The sequence below is a fragment of the Camelus ferus genome, chromosome 2, assembly GCF_009834535.1.
Source record: "Camelus ferus isolate YT-003-E chromosome 2, BCGSAC_Cfer_1.0, whole genome shotgun sequence".
Lineage (NCBI taxonomy): Eukaryota > Metazoa > Chordata > Mammalia > Artiodactyla > Camelidae > Camelus > Camelus ferus.
The window spans coordinates 85,490,413-85,508,809 of record NC_045697.1 but is presented as its reverse complement, the minus strand read 5'-3'; the positions used below and the strand labels follow the sequence as shown (position 1 = coordinate 85,508,809).

At 38.3% G+C, this 18,397-nt stretch overlaps 1 protein-coding gene across 1 annotated transcript in view; it reads left to right on the top strand.

Moving 5' to 3' along the window:
* LOC102523331 (pyroglutamylated RF-amide peptide receptor) overlaps positions 1 to 18,397 on the top strand; it is a 213,099-nt gene that overhangs the window by 171,363 nt on the left and 23,339 nt on the right. The window contains exons 6-9 of the mRNA XM_032462687.1: positions 10,581 to 10,667; positions 13,833 to 13,913; positions 15,596 to 15,661; positions 17,387 to 17,518. Coding sequence (XP_032318578.1) covers positions 10,581 to 10,667; positions 13,833 to 13,913; positions 15,596 to 15,661; positions 17,387 to 17,518 — 366 coding nt within the window. The remainder of the gene's footprint in view (positions 1 to 10,580; positions 10,668 to 13,832; positions 13,914 to 15,595; positions 15,662 to 17,386; positions 17,519 to 18,397) is intronic.

Here is an 18,397-nt window from a genome sequence, read left to right as displayed (position 1 = left end):
GGAAGAGGACTCTTTCTGTCTCAGTGAAAATAATCATCCTAGAAACTCCAGTGCAGGCCACTTTGGCGGCCAGAGGAGCAGCACAACAACACTAGGGGTGTGGGTGGAGGAAGCCACCAGACCTTGAAGGGAAGAGTGGGAAGGGCGGCATCCAGGGGGAAGTTATAGTAGATCTGATCATTTTAAGTGATTAAAAGAACATAAGGCATCCAGGAGCCTGCAAAGCAAAGAGAGAGAATGAGAGTCTCAGGGTTTCCACTGAAAAGGCACTTGGAGCTCAAAATATTATCCTTACTTTTGGAATCATTAGTCTACCTTTGCTTGTCATCTCCTAGCCTTCTATGACTTCACCAATTACATTTGAAAAAACTTTAGATACGCCTTTCTTATTACACAAAAAGAAGAGTAACATAAGCCTCTGGGTCCAGAAGTTTGTAAATCTGTGACACTATTAAGGAAGCAAAATTCTTGGCGTGGGAGTTACCATAACACGTCTGTAAGAGTTGTTTAGCAAATAGATATTCTTTCGGTTCTTGATCTGTTTAGCTCTGTGATGGAGGTGGATCTCTCTTAGGGACTTCCAAACCCAAGCTGGGTTTTGGAATCTAATGCCTCAATAAGCCTTCTTTCTCACACAGTCTTCCCCATTTCTAGTTTGGTTAGAAACAATTTATTTAATGAGTGTGGGGGGAAATAATGAACCAAATGGGCACTTTGAGCTCTCACTGAGGAATGCTTAGCTCATTCTAACGTCTACCTTCTAGATGAAATGCGTCTTATGACTTTTTACCTTCTTCTGTACTTGTGAGGAGAGTGAGGCTTGACACACAAATTAGATAAATATCTTTTCCTATAGGATTATGGATATAAGCAGCAAAAAGTGAGATCATTGATTTCTTTTTTTTCCTCCAGTGAGGAAGATTTATGTTTTAAAATAAATGCTCCTTAAATCACTAAAGATCAGTTAGCAAATGTTTGCAATTTTTGCAGGCTATCCTATTGAGAGATTTTTTAACTTTTTTTTCCATTGAGTCAGTTTACAATGTTGTGTCAATTTCCGGTGTACAGCACAATTTTTCAGTTATACATGAACATACATATATTCATTGTCACATTCTTTTTCACTGTGAGCTACCACAAGATCTTGTATATATTTCCCTGTGCTATATGGTATAATCTTGTTTATCTGTTCTACATATGCCTGTCAGTATCTACAAATTTCGGAATTTGAGAGATTTTCTTTGCGTCGGGATTGTTTTCAAACAAAACACTCCCAATATATGTTATTTGATCACTTGTGTCCCCACAAGTCATCACCATAGTCTCCTGTTATTCCTCCATCATTTTTATATGTACAAGCTCTTTCTTGATTATTATACATAACTATAATTTTTGGTTGTTTAAAAATAGCGTTTAAATATCTGATATAATGTTGCAATGTATAGTCTCAGGAAGAAAGCAGTCTTTTTCACCTGAGGTCTCCAAGTCAGTCACTTGGTGATTATGAAATGATGCAGAATGGATTTCTTCATCAGTGGAGTGGTCCCTCTAATCTTCAGATCTTATATTAAAAAACCAGAAAGTATATGAAAGACATATCTGTTTTGCTCATCTAGTACTTAGCAAACACCCAATCCACAGTCCATAATCAATAAATGTTTATTATAAGAATGAGTACATGAGTGAAGGTGAGGTCAACACATAGGCAAAGTACAGTAGAAAAATAAAGTGATTTGCAATGACATTAAGTGATCATGGATTATAGTCCTGGCAGAGAAGAGAACATTTATTTTTCATTCAAACATAGAATTACAATTTTTGAAGGCTAAACCTCTCTTTTGACCACCATTCATTGGCAGTAGAAATTAATTTCTGGACAAGCAGTGGTGGGAACTGGTAAGATTTTGTTTGGACATGATTTCGGAGGTTGAGCCAGTTCATGTGTAGTTCTCAAGAAAGTTCACTTCCCTTCAAACTTTTCTGAATTATATTTCTTAATGGGTTCCTGCATCAAACAAGTAAATTATGTTTTGTCCAATAACTTTTAGCTGTGTTATTCATGTCTCCCCACATAGGGAAAAGCTTCTTTTGTGAGGGGGTTAAGTCAGGGGGAGTGGGTTCTAGTGTGGGTTCAGCCACCTACACGTAATGGGATGACGGGGGCAAGTCACTTAACATCTTTGAACTTCAACTTAATCCTTATTAACATCAAAGATGCCTCTCCTAACAGCCTCACAGGGCTGTTCTGAAGTTTAAGTTGAAGCAGATAAATATTTCAAACCTCAGAACTCACATGTGCAAAATTGTAATTTTCTTTGTGTTTTAAGATGAATTTAGTTTCAATCTAGGACTGCCATCCTGTCTTTTAGAAGATAATTTAATCCAGTTGACTGCAGGAAATCTCAGCCACTTTGGTGTTTTCTCAGGCAATTTATATTTTCAGTGCAGTCACAGGTAGGAATTCTCTCTTCTGTCTCCTTCTACTCATAACAGCACCTACAGTCCGTGAAGCAGGTTTTGTGAAGAAATCCAGGTGGAATAGGGTTGCCAGATATGGCAAATAAAAATACAGATGCCCAGTTAAGTTTGAATTTCCAGAAAATATTGCATTGATAAACAAGAAAATATTGTACGGGACATACATACTTTCAGGAAAAAAATTTTGTGTATCTAAAATTCAAATTTATCTGGATGTTCTAGGTTTTTCTGGCAACTTTGGGGTGAAGGCATCCGGGCTGCAATAACCCACCATCTTACTCTGCCATTAGCACTGGTGTCATCTACTCCTTATGGTCTTTTCATTGGCATATAGCCTCAGTGGCAATCAGTGAAGCTTCCAAGTCCCTCTTCTTATCTCCTGTCTTCAGATCCATGTGGTAAATACTGCATTTTCCTCAATTAGATGGTGAAGACTCCTTAAATCATTTTAATTAACCACTTGTGCAGCCTTCTCAGGAATGTAAGAAATTTCTGGCTCCACTTCCAGACCACTCTGTGGTTGAGCTGTCTGTCTCAGAAATTTCCTACCTTCACATGCCCCAGAGTTCCAGCTGTGGGCCATGGTGCTATGGAGAGCTTCTCTTCAAGACTTGTGCCGTTCCCAGGCTTAACCCAAGGGGTAAAGCTAAAGCTCTGTCTGCTCTTTGATGTTCAATCTGGGCAGTTCAACAGATGAGATGAGTCCCTGAAAGTAGAAAAGCTGGACTCAGTTTCCTCAAGATGACTCACAGCATTCAGGTACTCTTTTTCCCTATTCTTTTTGTTCTCTTCTCATTTTCCCTCAGGTCTTGATAACTTTATCTACTCTTCTCTGTGCACTGTGGTGGTGGTGGGGCGGGGAGGGGGGCCGGTGCGGCAGAGAAGGAAGAAATAGGTCATACTATCTCTCTCTTTTTTAACTGAAGTATAGTTGGTTTACAGTGTTGTAAATTCTGGTGTACAGCATAGTGATTCAGTTATATGAATAAAATATATTTACATATATATATATATATATATTCCTTTTCACATTCTCTTTCACCATAGGCCATTATAAGCTATTAAATATAGTTCCCTGTTTTATACAGTAGGACTTTGTTGTTTATCTGTCTCTTCATCTACTCTCTTTTCTATCAGTTGTTTATGGCATAAGATTCTTTTTGCTTTTTTAACATTTTTTTATTGAGTAATAGTCATTTTACAATGTTGTGTCAAATTCCAGTATAGAGCACAATTTTTCAGTTATACATGAACATACATATATTTGTTGTCACACTTTTTTTTCGCTGTGAGCTACCACAAGATCCTGTATATATTTCCTTGTGCTGTACAGTATAATCTTGTTTATCTATTCTACATTTTTAAAATCCCAGTCTGTCCCTTCCCACCCCCTGTCCCCTTGTTGTTTATGGCATAAGATTTTATGCCTTGATTCTAATTTTTTTCTCAAACATTTTGTTATAAAAATTTCAAATATATAGCCAAGTTGAAAGGATTTTATGGTGTACCATAAAATGTACATTATACCATTAAAATTTCACTCAACTTGTTTATTGTGTATCTATCCATCTGCCCACTTCTTTTCATCCATCAATCCATGTTACTTTGTGAGGCATTTCAAAGCAAATTACACAAAAGGAATTAATCTTTAAAATTAAATATATATATACAATTTTCATAAACACACTCTTGCAATTCAAAGCTTTGGTTTTCAGGATGGTCTCTAGAGTTTCAAGAGTCTGTTTGGAAATTCAAAAGCTGAACAGGGGCTGTTTTTCCCTTTGCAGTCAATGACAAACTTATTCAGCCCCGAGACAGAAATTCTTTACTGAGCAAAGGATTAACTACATGAAACGAAGAACTGTGTGTGCTTGTGGGAGTCACCAGTTAACACTGCAACACATTAACTTATCTCATAAGATATAATAAAGCACAGTGCAAATGTAGGAAATGTTATTGAAGACCACCTTTATGCCTTTTTAAAATTCCCCCATAGCATGTATGATTATTTACGTTGTTTATTTATTAAATATTCACCAAGATTAGGAGAAAAAAAATTTAAGGGGGTTTTGTATGGAGGCAAAATAATGTTGTTCACATAACCAAATTAAGAAAGGGTGAAATATTTGCCTATAAAGTGAATAAAAAGAAAATACATTTAAAGAGAACAGCTTTTAAAAAGTGAATTGATATTCCTACTTGATCCTTTCTGATTTAGAGACAAAACACATAACTTTGTGTATCCCTGTGGTCGTTCTCTTCTCAGCTGTGTTCTGAGAAGTAGAAGTGTACTAGGATTTCCTACTAAAGATTTTTTACATAAACAGATTTGTTAAATTAAAGTATATATCACTACTCTGTACTCTGAAGGTACCATGTTAGTTCCCAAAGCTAAAATGATTAATATTGATCCTACCTTCAAGAGGCTTACAACCTCTCGGGAGAGAAAGGTAGATAAAACTAACCGCGGTTTTATGATAAGGGCTGGAACTGATGCTTCACAAAGCGCCGTGGGATCACAAAGGAGGAGGTTACTGACTGCTTTGGAAAACCGGGGGATCCTTCTGAAGAGGCTGGCAGTCTGGCTGGGTCAGATGGTTTACTGCTTTGGGCAGCGCTGAGGCAGGCATGGAGGTTTCATATAGTCTGCACTTTCATTAAGACCACAGACTGGTTGGCAAAATCCAATTTGCCCTATGTTGTATCTGATATGCCTTAAAAACTAAGTGTGTAGTGAAAATAGACATGGCATGAAAGAATTGCTTCAAAGTTCCAACCTAGAGGGACACAGGCATATGTCCCCTATGAGGCTACAGAATTTGGAACATGCCTTTTCTAGTCCAAGCCCAGATATGGGGTATGAAAGAGAGGTAATCTGCTAGTTTGGAGGCCAAGAAATTGACATTTCTGATCTTTAGATCTTTTATAACCTCTTGAGAAGATACCTGATTCGGCAACACTATAGATTTAGTCTCAGGTGGGGAGGAGGCTTTCTGTGTGTCTGAGCACTACGTGTACTTGCACTAAAATCGTTGGCACTATTTTAGGTTTGAGAAACATAGAGTGAACACAACAGACAAAAATCGCTGTCATGGAGTTTACGTTCTAAAAGTGGGAGGCAATGAACAAAGAAGAGAAATACATAGAGTATGATACACAGTGCTATGGAAAAATATAGCAGGAAAGCACTGGGATGAAAGCAGTTTTAAATAGGGAGGCCAGGTAATGTCTCGATGAAGAGATGACATTGAAGCAACGACCTGTTGGAGTTGAGGGGTAAGCCATGAGGTTATCTAGCAGAATAACAGTTCTTGGCGGAGACAATAGGAAGTCTACATGACAGGTTCATGGACCAGTAGTGTGGCTGGGACATGGATCTGAGTCAGCAAATGGGAGATTGCTGAGAAAGAGGTCAGAGCAGCGCAAGCTAGCGTGCGTAGGACCCTGTGCGCCACTATAGAGTTCTGCTTTCCCTCTGAGTGAGCTGGGAAGCCACTGAAAGATTTTGAGCAGAGGAGTGACATAAAATGGTATATTTTAAGGACTCAGAGTGGCTACTAGATTGATAATCGATGAGAGAAGAGCAAGAGTGGAAGCAAGGAGGCTGTTAGGTTACTGCAATAATCCAGGTAAGAGGCGATGGAGGCTTGGTCATTGCAAAGATGCTAAGCATCCTGCCCAAGGTCACACAACTAGTAAATGATGGAATCAGGCTTTGACACAAAGACAGAAACCAGTCACTACCGGATGCTCTCTTAAGAATTTTCATGTGAATAAAATTAGGAAACAATCATTGAAGTTCCCATTTTGAAAAGTTATAAATATGCGTGTTTATTTCATTTCACCACTCCCCACTTAAAGCGGGAAGTCTCCAGGCACTGGGGCAACATACTACTCTCCTTTTGAAATATATTTTCAGAGAGCCTTAAAAAATGTCCAGATGCATTGGGGTAAAGGCTGTGAGAGGAAAGGAGGAGTCAAGGATGACTCCAGGGTTCTTAGGCCAGAGCATGAACGTTGTCATCGATTGTGATGGGGAAGACAAGTTCTGTGGGAGAAGATCAGAAAGTAGCTTTTATACAAGTGCAGAAGGAAGTCCCTAGTAAGCATCCAAATAAGGATGGCAAGTAGGCAATTAATATAGGACTTTGGAGTTCAGAGGTGTGATTCATTCCGAGCACCCCGGGTGAACTGATTATTAAATACTTCAATTACCACGAGTTGTTAAAGATTTTAAATATTACTTTTGATAATATCCAGTAAGTGGTATTACAGCTGTCAATCTCATCCGTGTAGTACATAACGCACATATCCAGGTTTATTTTTACTAAAATCCACTTTGATCACGTAATACCTTTGTGCAAAGGTCTTCAATAGCGCCCCATGGCCTATGCAATAAAGGTAAAATTCATTCGTCAGAAATTAAGAGCCTTTCACAATTTGATCCAATCAGCTTTAGACAGACCGGTTATACTGGGCTTGCCAGCATCCTTCATACTTAGATTTGTCCATCTCTGTTTCATTTAAGTTCCTCCCCTTATGGTAATAGATCTCTAAATATCTCAGTTCTCACCATCTATGAAAAGTCTCTCCACCCATCAAGGCCCAGCAAGAACTCCAACTCCCGCAGTAGAAATAAAGCTGAGAATGCGCTCGCTCTCTGACTTCTTACAGGCAGGCACACAGGCTACACAAACTGTGTGTGTATGTGTCTATATATATACAGACATTTCACTGGAAGTAAGAACTTTTATTTTCCTTTGGAACCCGCTTAGTACCATGTTCATGGTAAGTGGTATGTAAATGACTGACGGCCCCATCTTTCAGCTCATGTAATTATTAGTATCTAAGCTCTCACATGTTATTATCGCAGACAGCAACTCTAAGAAGGCAACACTGCTCCTATCCCCATTTTACAAATGTGGGAGCTGAGCCTTAGGGTCCTTACACATTGCTCCTGAATTTACAAGCAATGAATGGTACAGATGAGTTGCAAATCCAGATGACTGGACTCTAGAGTCAGCTCTTTTAGTCACCATGAGGCACTCTGTCTCCTACCTAGACAGCACAGTCACTTAAAAATCCACGCAAATAGATCCAGGAAGCAAAGGAGGTTTTTCAGCCTCAATACTGAAAGAGTATTAAAGAAAAAGCCATGTTTATTTTACCTGCCAAAGGATCCCTCCAAGCATTTATAGAAATGTGATGATCTCTCTTGGACTAATTTTGAGAGAATTATCATCAACCTGAATGATAGCTACAGACCAACGATGGGTAGTTCCTTGGTCTTTTACTTCGCCATATTTCCCTTTGTTCGTTATTTTCCTCTAGATATTATTTTAGTCACTTGAGAAATGAGGACTCTTCGAAATCACTTTGGAAACATGGAGTGATGTGTCCATTTCTCTGAAAATTATTGCAGCCAGTGAGACTTATGAAACAAAGCTTGACTAATAGCCAGACTCTTAAAGTATACAGCACATGCGAGAGGGGTGGAGGTGAGGCGAAGAGGGCATATGTAACAGAAAATATCCAGTTTTTTTCCCTAGGACTGGACTAGTGCAAATCCCTTTTTTCCTCAAACCAAACTTGGAGCTCTCTAGCAAAGTTCTTGTTTATTCATAAATCACCACATGGCTCTCTGGAGCTAATAGAAAATCTGTTTTTTGTTAAACTGCCATAGCAGAAGAGGCAGAGGAATTATAATGAAAAATGCAAAGATATAGGATTTCCATTCAAAGAAGCAATCACACCATGATGTGCTACGAAATGAGTGTGCAACAGGATACCTGTGCAAGGGGCCCAAAGACAACAGTGCCAAGGAGAGTACTTTCTGGCAAGACAGTGTTCTTTCTTGGGCTCACGACTTAGAAAACAAACTGGTTACTGAGGAGAAAGGCGGGGAGGGATAGATTAGGAGTTTGGGATTAACAGATACACACTACTATGTATAAAATAGATAAACACCAAGGACCTGCTGCAAAGCACAGGGAACTATATTCAATTCCTTGTAATAACTTACAATGGAAGAGAATTTTAAAATATATATATATGTATGTATGTATGTATACGTAGAATTGAATTGCTTCGCTGTACATCTGAAAGTAACATTGTAAATCAACTTCAATAAGAAATAAGAATTAATTAATTAATTAAGGCCCTATACCCTAGTCGTAGATGTCAATGCAGTAAAATTGCTAGATCACTTCTATGAATTTTAAAATGTATGAATTTTAGATATTTTAATTTACCCTTGGTCAGTAAATACGTTAACTGACTCAGGATATCTTAAAGACTTGACTATTCAAACAAAAAAAAGACAATGTTCTTTCTAACCACTTCTTTAGATCAGTGTTACCACATTACTGAGTTATTATTACCAAATACACAGGTAAGGCTGACAGACGCCTTGAGCCATATGTAACTCTGTTGTGTGTGTGTGTGTGTGTGTGTGTTGAGGGGGCAAGAAAAATATTTTTATGTTATTGTCTTTTTTTTTCTTTTCTGATGAGTAGATTTTAGTGTTAATGAAGTGTCGGTCTCCAGGAAATCCCTGCTTACATTCCATAAAATCGGATATGTGAGTCATAAGTTTTACCTTTAGAACTCTGAACAAATTTGATTCCCACTTGTATTTTTGGAAACTGCCTTAAGGAAAGATCATTTTGTTTCACTCACATGAACCCCCCCCAACAGACCAAGAAGCCAGCAGAAAGTAAACACACATACATACACATACAGACATACACATTCTAGGTGGAGAGAGTGCGTGTGTGGGGGTATGACTCAGTTCTCAGTTCGGGAAGCAGAGGGAATTCAGCAGGGCTGGAGCACAGGGGGAACTGGAGAGTGGTAGATCTGAAGGAGACAAAGGAAGGTCAGATCTTGGCCACCCACTCATTTCCTGCTAAAGAATTTGAATTTCAGGAGTTTTAGGATTTATCCTATACGTATGTGCGTGGCTGTACGCCTGAAAGTAACATTGTAAATCAACTTCACTTCAATAAAAAATAAGAATTTAAAAGTTAATTAATTAATTAATTAAGACCCTATACTCTAGTTGTAGGTGTCAGTACAGTAAAATTATTAGACCAAATAGGGAGATCTAAACAAAAATGTAAATTCAGTGATTGCCTGTAAATTCCTTCTTTTCTCCTTTCAACAGCACATTCTTCCCTTGCCTTTTCTTTTGCTCCCTCTCCTCCGAGTCCAGAATGAGGTCTTCTGCTCTATCCTGGGCCATGGGTGCAGCTCCAAGCGTTTGCTTTTATCTGCACTATCTAGCAAGTGTGCCGTTACCTTAGTGCCCTGTAAAATGACAAGTCAGCTTATTAAAGCTAAATGTTAGTGCCCCCCCAAAAAAGTTTTTTATCGTGGAGTCATCGAGAATACCTGGATAACTTATGAAAAAGACAGTCTGGAGACTTGAATCTTGAGAACCAAGCTTAATCTTCCTGCTAATATGGAAGATTAGCTTTATGAACAATGCCTGATATCTTTATAATGAATTATCTTCTCTTTCAGTTCCATAAGAATTAGTAGCACTTACAGAATTATCTATGATTCATTAAATGTCACACCGCGAAGCTCACATGTACAGGACACTGTCAGAAGGTCCTGCCTTTAGGGAAGCAAGTAACCAAGCTGTCAAAAGGTCGACAGTTACTTACTTGCACTGGGAAATACAGTGAAATTATGGCAGTTAGGCTACTGAGGAAAGGCTTGGTTTGCCCAGGCGTTCTTGGTAACTTCCTCCTCCAGCGGGAGAAACTGCCAGTAAAGGAAGAATGACAATTTACATACCATAGCAAGGCTAATCCGCCTTGTGTGTTAGTCACAGCACGCCTACTTGAGACATCCTGGGAAATCCCTATCTGGAAGAGAAGAAAAGTTAAAATCACCATTGCTGTGCTTATTCTGTGGAATTCGTGGACAGAGTCACTTCTATTCATTTTCAGTGAAATATTGAAAAACTGTTCCTGTGATTTTCTATCATGAGTTAACTGTTTGTGTGATCTTTTTTAAATTTGATGTATTTGCTCTCACTTTAAAAGATACCATAAGAGACATTTTCTTTCCTTTTTTTCTTCCTACTATCCAAGACTCCAGGAAAAACAGCTTCCGTGGTAACTTGCGTCCAGAGCACAACTAGAATGAGTGGTGCGGAAAGTTGTACGGAGCTTGCAGAGGTAAGAACACATTTCTAGGGGGTGAACTGACTGTATTTAGCATCAACAGCATTGCTACTGGCTAATTATGCAATGATTATTAAGAGTAGAAATGGCTAGTTTGCTTTCTTTAGCTAAGACCTGCTCTATATTTTTTAACAATGTTATTCAACAACAACAAAAAAACTAGGTGATGGTTGCATTTTTTTTAACACCTCTGAGCTGCGTTTCTTCTTTTACAAAATGAGAAATTAAATTCCATCCTCTCAGCTTTTCAATTCTGTGTGTTTCATATTTTGTTCTTGAGTTAGAGGAATTTGGTTCAATGTAAAATTTAAAAAGAATATTATATTGATGCGGTTAGAAATAAAATCTATTATAGCAATAGAGTGTCTATGGTAAAATATTTATTTATATATGCAATTAATTATGTAATCTTTGTTAACTGGTTACTGCAACAAATACTAATTGAATAAATGAATGAATGAATGAATGAATGAATGAATAAAAATGTTTCTTAAAGGTTTTTTTTTGAGAGATAACTAAGATATAGTAGGAAACTCAGTGAGACTCTTGTTCATTTAGGTGTTTAATTTAGCAATGTCAGAACTTGAATATCTTAGAGGTTGGTCTGGTATTAGGATAAATGAGAAAATAATGCCCAGCCGCTTTGAACACAGATTACATTTTATAGGGAATAACTGTTCTTTAAATGGGCCCTTAGAAGGACCAAAGACTAAAAATCTTCCTATTTATTGCAAATAGCTTTATTAACAACTGGAAAGCAAAGCAAATGCAAATGAAAAGTTTCCCCCAAACTTTGTATTTAATTGATTTTTTTTCATTTTAATACATATCTAAGACATATGAACCATGGTAAAATGTTGATTGATTTCCAGAGAAATCCCTACATTTATGGCCTATAAGCCATACCTATTGTTGTGATGATCTTGTAAATGATTTTTATAAAGAATTATTTATATATAACTTATTTATAAAAAAAAATCAAGAGTCAAAATATTTCATAATTTTTTCAGAGAAAATTGTATATGGAAAAAAATGCACACTCTCTGATTACTCTTAATCTAAATTCCCAGAAGGCAAGGTCATACAAATGTTTGCTGGTCACAGATTTTTTTGTGTGTGTATATCATAGATGGAGAAAAGACTTTTTGAGGACCTAAAATCCATGTTCCGAAGCACAGTGTGGAATGCAACAACCTTGAACTTTAGTATGAATATGATAGTCTGTGAAATTTATTAAAAATAGAGGTCAGATAAATAGGTGGAGCATAGAGGATTTTTAAGGCAGTGAGACCATTCTGTATGATACTATAATGATGGTTACACATCTTTACACATTTGTTCTAAAACCATTTGTCTAAACCCATAGAATACACAACACCAAGAGGGAACCCCAGTATAAACTATGGATTTGGTTAATAATGATGTGTCAATATAGGTTCATCTATTAACAGATACACCAGCCTGACAGGGGATGCCAATAATGGGGAAGACTGCCACGTAAAGGGGCAGCAGGTGTATGGAAAATCTCTATACTTTCCACTCAGTTTTGCTGTGACCTAAAATTGTAAACAAGAAGATAGAGTGCTATGGCTCCCTTTCAGACATTCTGATTCAGTGTTCAGAGTGTTCTGTGTGTAGCAAGCTCCTAGGGAGATTTTGATGCACTCTTGTGGTGAGAACCCCTGGCGTAGAGTCCAGGCTTACCGCACCTCTGCTTTGCTGAGCACAAGACACTCTCAGCAGGGTTGGCTCACAGCATTTTCCACATCAAAGCTGCCTAATATTTAGTCTGTTCTGATCCAGAATGAGTCCAGACCCCTGGAAGTCCTGAAAAGGAGAAACCTCAATTGCAGGACCAAACATACTTGCCACCTAGAAATTGATGTCACTTCTGGCACTCAGCCAAACCAGCTGGAGGTCAAAGGAGGTCTAATCATTCTGATTTTGTTGACCCACAGAAAAAAATGTCTCTTTTAAAATGCAGTCTTAATTATAAATGGGTCTGAATAGGAAGTAGCTAAGAAAACTAAGAACTGCGTTTATAGAAACGTAAGATACCATCAAGACCTAGAACGCTGAGTGAGACAAAAGTAAGTAAAGATAGAAAAATAGTTTTATAAGTCATTTCTAATGCAAAAAGCCCTTGAAATCCCATGATGATTGCAAAAGAGCATTTCCTGTAACGTTTCTGACAAAGGCCAACATGTTCTGAAAATATTTCTTAAGTGCTCGTGAATACCGTTAAGCAATTTCGTGGTCCACAATAACTACTGAGCCTGAAACTGAATAGCAGATTTGGGGACTACCCTCTTTACCTAATTTACTGTATTACTTCTATGACTCAGCCGTGAGGTGGTTATAAGACTGTTGAGTTGGAACAGAGAAAATAGTACTTAAGGGAACCTTGCTGGTGGTCGATTTAGACAGATGGCAGGCAGTTTCCAGAGCTTTTGTGCTTTCTTTAAATACATTGAAAAGAAAAAACCCTGTAAAGAAAGGTGGTTAACTTTTTCACCGTGCCAATGATTTATTGTTAATCTAAATTTGTAACCTATTGGGTTTATTCAAAAGACTGCTTAAAATTACACCATGCCAGGTAATCTATGCCCACCTCCATAACATAATCGTATGATGGTCATTGAGGGTAGTTAATTCATTGTAGTTTCCAGAATCGGTTTGCTGCCACTTAACTGTCAGGTGTTGGTCTTTTTTTCTTGATGGTTCTATCACTCCTCTGACTTTTGCCCGGGCCACTCTTCAGATCATGGACACAGCTACAAACATAATTTTTCAGAAATGTTTACTAGATAAATACCTAACATGTATCCATGAAACTTACCTGATTTCTATACACATGATATGCTGGGTTTTTTTTTTTTGAAAAGGGTTGAAATCCAAATTCATAAAATCCTAATTTCTTGCTTGCCTCTTAACAGACACATTTACAATTTATAAGAGCATCATTTTGGTAGTTGACTCATATAAAGGAGTCCAAAATATAAAGCTTATTCATCAGCAGGTCTCTATGAAAGGCTACAGTGTGGGGATTGCCACTGCTAAAATATTTTTTAAAAATCACAACATGAGAGTCTGTGAAAGAAGCATTTCTCCTGTTTTCTTAATAGACTGTTCTGTTTCACTTTTTTTTTTTTTTTTAAGTGTGCTCAATCATCAAGAAGAAAGAACTTACCAAATCCTCTTGAACAAAAGATAAAGTGCTTGGAACAACAGAGGAAAGAGGTAATTCTGAAATACTAGTTGAAGCAACATGCATGGATTGATGCTGAGAATAAAACAGACAGTGTATCACCTAGTGCCTTTTATTTTTGTTATAGGGTCACAGTGTTTATCTCTAGGACCCTGGACTGCATTACTTTGAGAGCAAATGCATCTTTCTAATTCACCTACATATTTCTTACTTGGCCTCTTGGTGTTAAGAAAATGAATAAAAAATAGCAAAGTCATAAATCCAATAATTATAATCTTAACTTTTTTCAAAGCTGAGATGTTTCCTCCGTGTGGGCCAGGTGAGCTTATCACCTGTCACCTTTATGCCCTGCAACTTGACATACCCTGAAACTCAAACTGTCAAAGGCTTTATTGTACAGTTGACTTAGGTGCTATGACTTCATGAGTTGGGGTCATTATCATTAAAAAGAATCTTTTATTCTAAAATGCTTTGGGAATGTGATGGGTATTATTTTGAGTTCTTTTTTGTTTTCTAAGTTATAATAAATATTAGAACCTCCTTATTCTCCTAGATAGAGAAAGAAGTGAAAAGTCAGCAATTTTAGCACTATGTTGTCAATTCTGTAATTCCTTTTCTAAGTCATTTTCTGTATTACAGCCTTCATGTTTTCTCCTATAGTGCCTTTTACCCCTCTTTGTACTGCATAAAATATTGTGCCCTTCTGGAAAATTACTGAGCTCTAGCAGAGTAAAATTACTATAGCATAGAAATGCTAGTCCCTAAAATGACAACAGATCAGGTATCTTTATATAATAATATTATATAGTCTTATACTAAATAGTCATCTCTAGTTCCAGCATAAGAGTTACTTAGTAACTGCTAGTCTGGATTAGATATTTTGTTTTGTAATTAAGAGAAAATCTTGCTACCTTTTAGTCATTTGACTATCCCCTTGATGTCTGTCCCATATTGATAGGTGTTGGAATTTCTCTTAATATGAGAAGTTGTAGACTTCCCTTACAGGAAAACTAAAAACAAGTCATAGTGTTTTTTCTTTTATCTATTTAGCACATTGTTTTAAAACTTTCAAATTGTTTTCTGCTTAATTATTTCTAAATATTGCCTTATGACAAAACTATTATTCCTTGAAAGTCTGTACCTTCAAAAAGGTGATATTATTCATTCACTGAGTGTATATTACAAATCACGTGCTGATTTAAAAAAAAAAAAACATAGTATTGCAAGCAAATGATTATCAGTTAACAGGGCTCAGAATTTTTTAATAGAAATTCTGCTGTTAAAAAGCTAGAAGAAATATTTCATTATAATAATCAATGTAAGAACAGAGAAAAATATGAAAAGATTTGAAAAAAGGCCCTTCATATATTAATAAATCTCACAGAATACCATTAATATATTTTTTATCAGAATCTGGTTGGATTAAAGAAAGAAGATGAAAATTCAAATAACTAAGCAAAGTTAAAAGTTGCCAATAAACTGTTCAGCTGACTAATCATACCTAAGACCTAACAGTTTTTCATATGTGAACCAATTATGAAAGGGTGAGAGTGTGTTCAAGTAAATCATCTCAGATCTACCAGAACTTGGTGGAATTGTCTTCACCCATGGCTTCTAATAAACTTCAGTAACCTCAAAAAAGTGATTTCATTTTGGCTAAGTTTCCAAATGGGCAGAAATCCTTTGTTGATTTACTAAATTTTAATAATTTCAGCTCCTGGAAGTTAACCAGCAATGGGATCAGCAGTTTAGAAGCATGAGAGAGTTATATGAAAGAAAGGTAAACACTTCTCTGCCTGGTATTTGCTTTAACTCAGTCATCTGGGGGAGCCAAGGGTGTGAAGATTCTCATTGATTTCAGCTAGAGGAGATTTGTGGATAGCCAGCGGTCTGTTGAAAAATGATAAGGGGGTGGTGGGGGTGCTGAGTGTGTTACTGGCCCCTTGATACTGAGGATTAATGAACAAAGGAGGGTGTCAGTGAATTGTCTTGAGTGTGGCAAAAGAAAGTGCTTAAAATAGCCTCTAGCGATGTCTCTAGAGTTGGCACGAACATTCATCACAGCTCACAGAGCATCCTGGCCTCGACTTTCTTACTAGCAGCCATAAAAACACAAGGTTATATGTGAGGGCAGAGATGGCTTAAAGTTCAGACTGTTCTATGCAAGGCTAGCTCTCTAATTCTTTGGGGGATAAGCTATTTTCCACAGATGGAGAAACAGTGTGAGCAGTGAATGTGTGAGGGGAAGTGGGGCATCCCCTCCTCTCTCTAGACTATGTCCTCTGTCAAGAAACTTCTGGGAGAAAATATCTTTTAATGGGTAAAAGTCAATTTATAATTTAAAATCATCCCACATTCAAAAAGAGAGGAAAGAGAAAGTAAACACCCCTAAATAATTCAGAACTAAGAAACTTAACCACAAGTGAGTAATACAGCAGTATTGCTCTTTTCTTCCCCATTTTGATACTCAGACATATCAAATTTAGAAAGAGCAGGATAATGTCCCCCTCCACAATGCCATAGTCAAGCCACCTTGTAATATCAACTCTGAGGTGGGTCTCCCAATTTTAAAGAACAGGATCCCAGAAAAAAAAAATGTTTAAGCTACTTTCCTCTACTTTCCTGAATGACTTGCAGGTGCATGAAGACCTCGGGTTAACAAGGGGAACAATTCCCATCTTTGGTCAAGTGCCCGTCTTCTCAAACTGGATGGTTGTTACTCGGACTACTAATCTGGTTTTGAGTAGCAGATTAAGCCCTGCAGGTTACCGATGAAGGCCATGTCCCTTTTCTGTGATGTAGGCATACTCACTTACCCCTATCCCTCGCTGCCGTTTGCAGCTCGGGCAAGGCATTAACTGGAGAGTTGAGAGTAGAATGACAAGCCTAGAAGGCTCCCTGTCTACCTGTAGTCCCTGGAAAGTACTGTGGTTTGGAGAAAGGGAAACCCTGGCGGCTGTTTTGGCTTTCCTGTATCAGAAGCTTCTATCTTTCTTTTTCTTTCTTTCCCTTTCTTTCTTTCTTTCTTTCTTTCTTTCTTTCTTTCTTTCTTTTTCTTTCTTTCATTGAAGTATAGTTGATCTACAATGTTGCCTTAGTTTCTGGTGTACAGCACATTCAGTTATACATATATATTTTTTCATATTCCTTATTATAGGTTATTATAAGATATTGAGTATAGTTCCCTATGCTAAACAGTAGGAACTTGTTTACCTATTTTATATATAGTAGTATCTGCAAACCACAAATTCCTAATTTATCCCTCCCGCCCTTTCTGCTCCTCCCCCATCCCGCCCCGGTAACCATAAGTTTGTTTCTTTTTACATGCAAACGTCCTGATCTGGGTTAGGGGCGTGAAGTAGAGCCTCTCCCTAGGGGACGCCCGGGAGTGGGGCAATTCTGTCTCGGGTGCTTAGGCTGGGAGGGAGTAAACCCAGAGGTATGTGGGGTTTAGAAGAGCTGTCTGTGGGGTTTAGCTGCAGCTGTCTATGACCCACTTCCTTAGGTTGCAGAGCTGAAAACGAAACTGGACGCGTCCGAAAGGTTCCTGGGTACGCTGGAGGAGGAGCGGCTGCAGAGTCAGAGGGAGATTGACAGGCAGCACCGCCGGACCCGGGAGCGGCTGCGGCGCGAGGAGGTGGGCGGGGCTCGGGGAGCGACCGCCCCGCCTCCGGGAGCGAGGCGGGCAGGCGGGCTCTGGTCCCCCGGCTGTTGAAAAGCGACCGTTTTATTACAATCAGCCCTTGCGGAGCAGAGTGTGCGAGGGTGTTCGGGTTACGCAAGTCCCCAGAGCCCCAGATAAGGGCCACTTCTCTAGAATCAAAAGGAAGGAGGGGCCCCGCTCACTTCCTCCTTTGTTGCACAAGTAGGCTGGCCTTAGTTTGCCCGGCTCTACCCGCTTGGAGAACTGATCCTCGGATTTGAGGATCTCTTTCTAGGGCATTTTAGCCCAGGAGAAAATCAATTTCGGTTTTTTGCTTTTACTCATATTTTTATTACCAGTGTTGATTATATGATAGTACCTTGTATTTGTACAGCTGCTTGTCAGCTTACCGAAGTTTTATACGTAAGTACGACTTTTGTCATCCTAAAAAAAAAATAATAATAATATTTTAAAACTACCTCAACCCCATCCTCTCATTTAACGTTCTCAGCCCACCTGTGGGGGAAATCACATTTTCGCCATTTCAGAGATGAGATGTAGAGTGTAGATGATTTGTCAACGTCGATAACGTAGCATTGGGCAAGCGGGACGTGAACCCAGTCTCCAGATCCCGAGGCCCCACTAATCCTGCTGGGAACTGGCAGGTGGCCACTGGGAGGACGGCTTCTCTTAGAGTCCCGGTTTTACTGTTAGTTATGGGACTTCATGGATATCATAGAAACTGGGAGGAGGCCCTTGATTTCTAATGGCCTCTCATTTTTTCCAGGTGCCTTAGGAGAAAACTAGAAGGGTACATTTTCTCAGGTGAAGTCTTATCACTGCTATTGTGTTGCATTGGCTGTATTTTAAAAA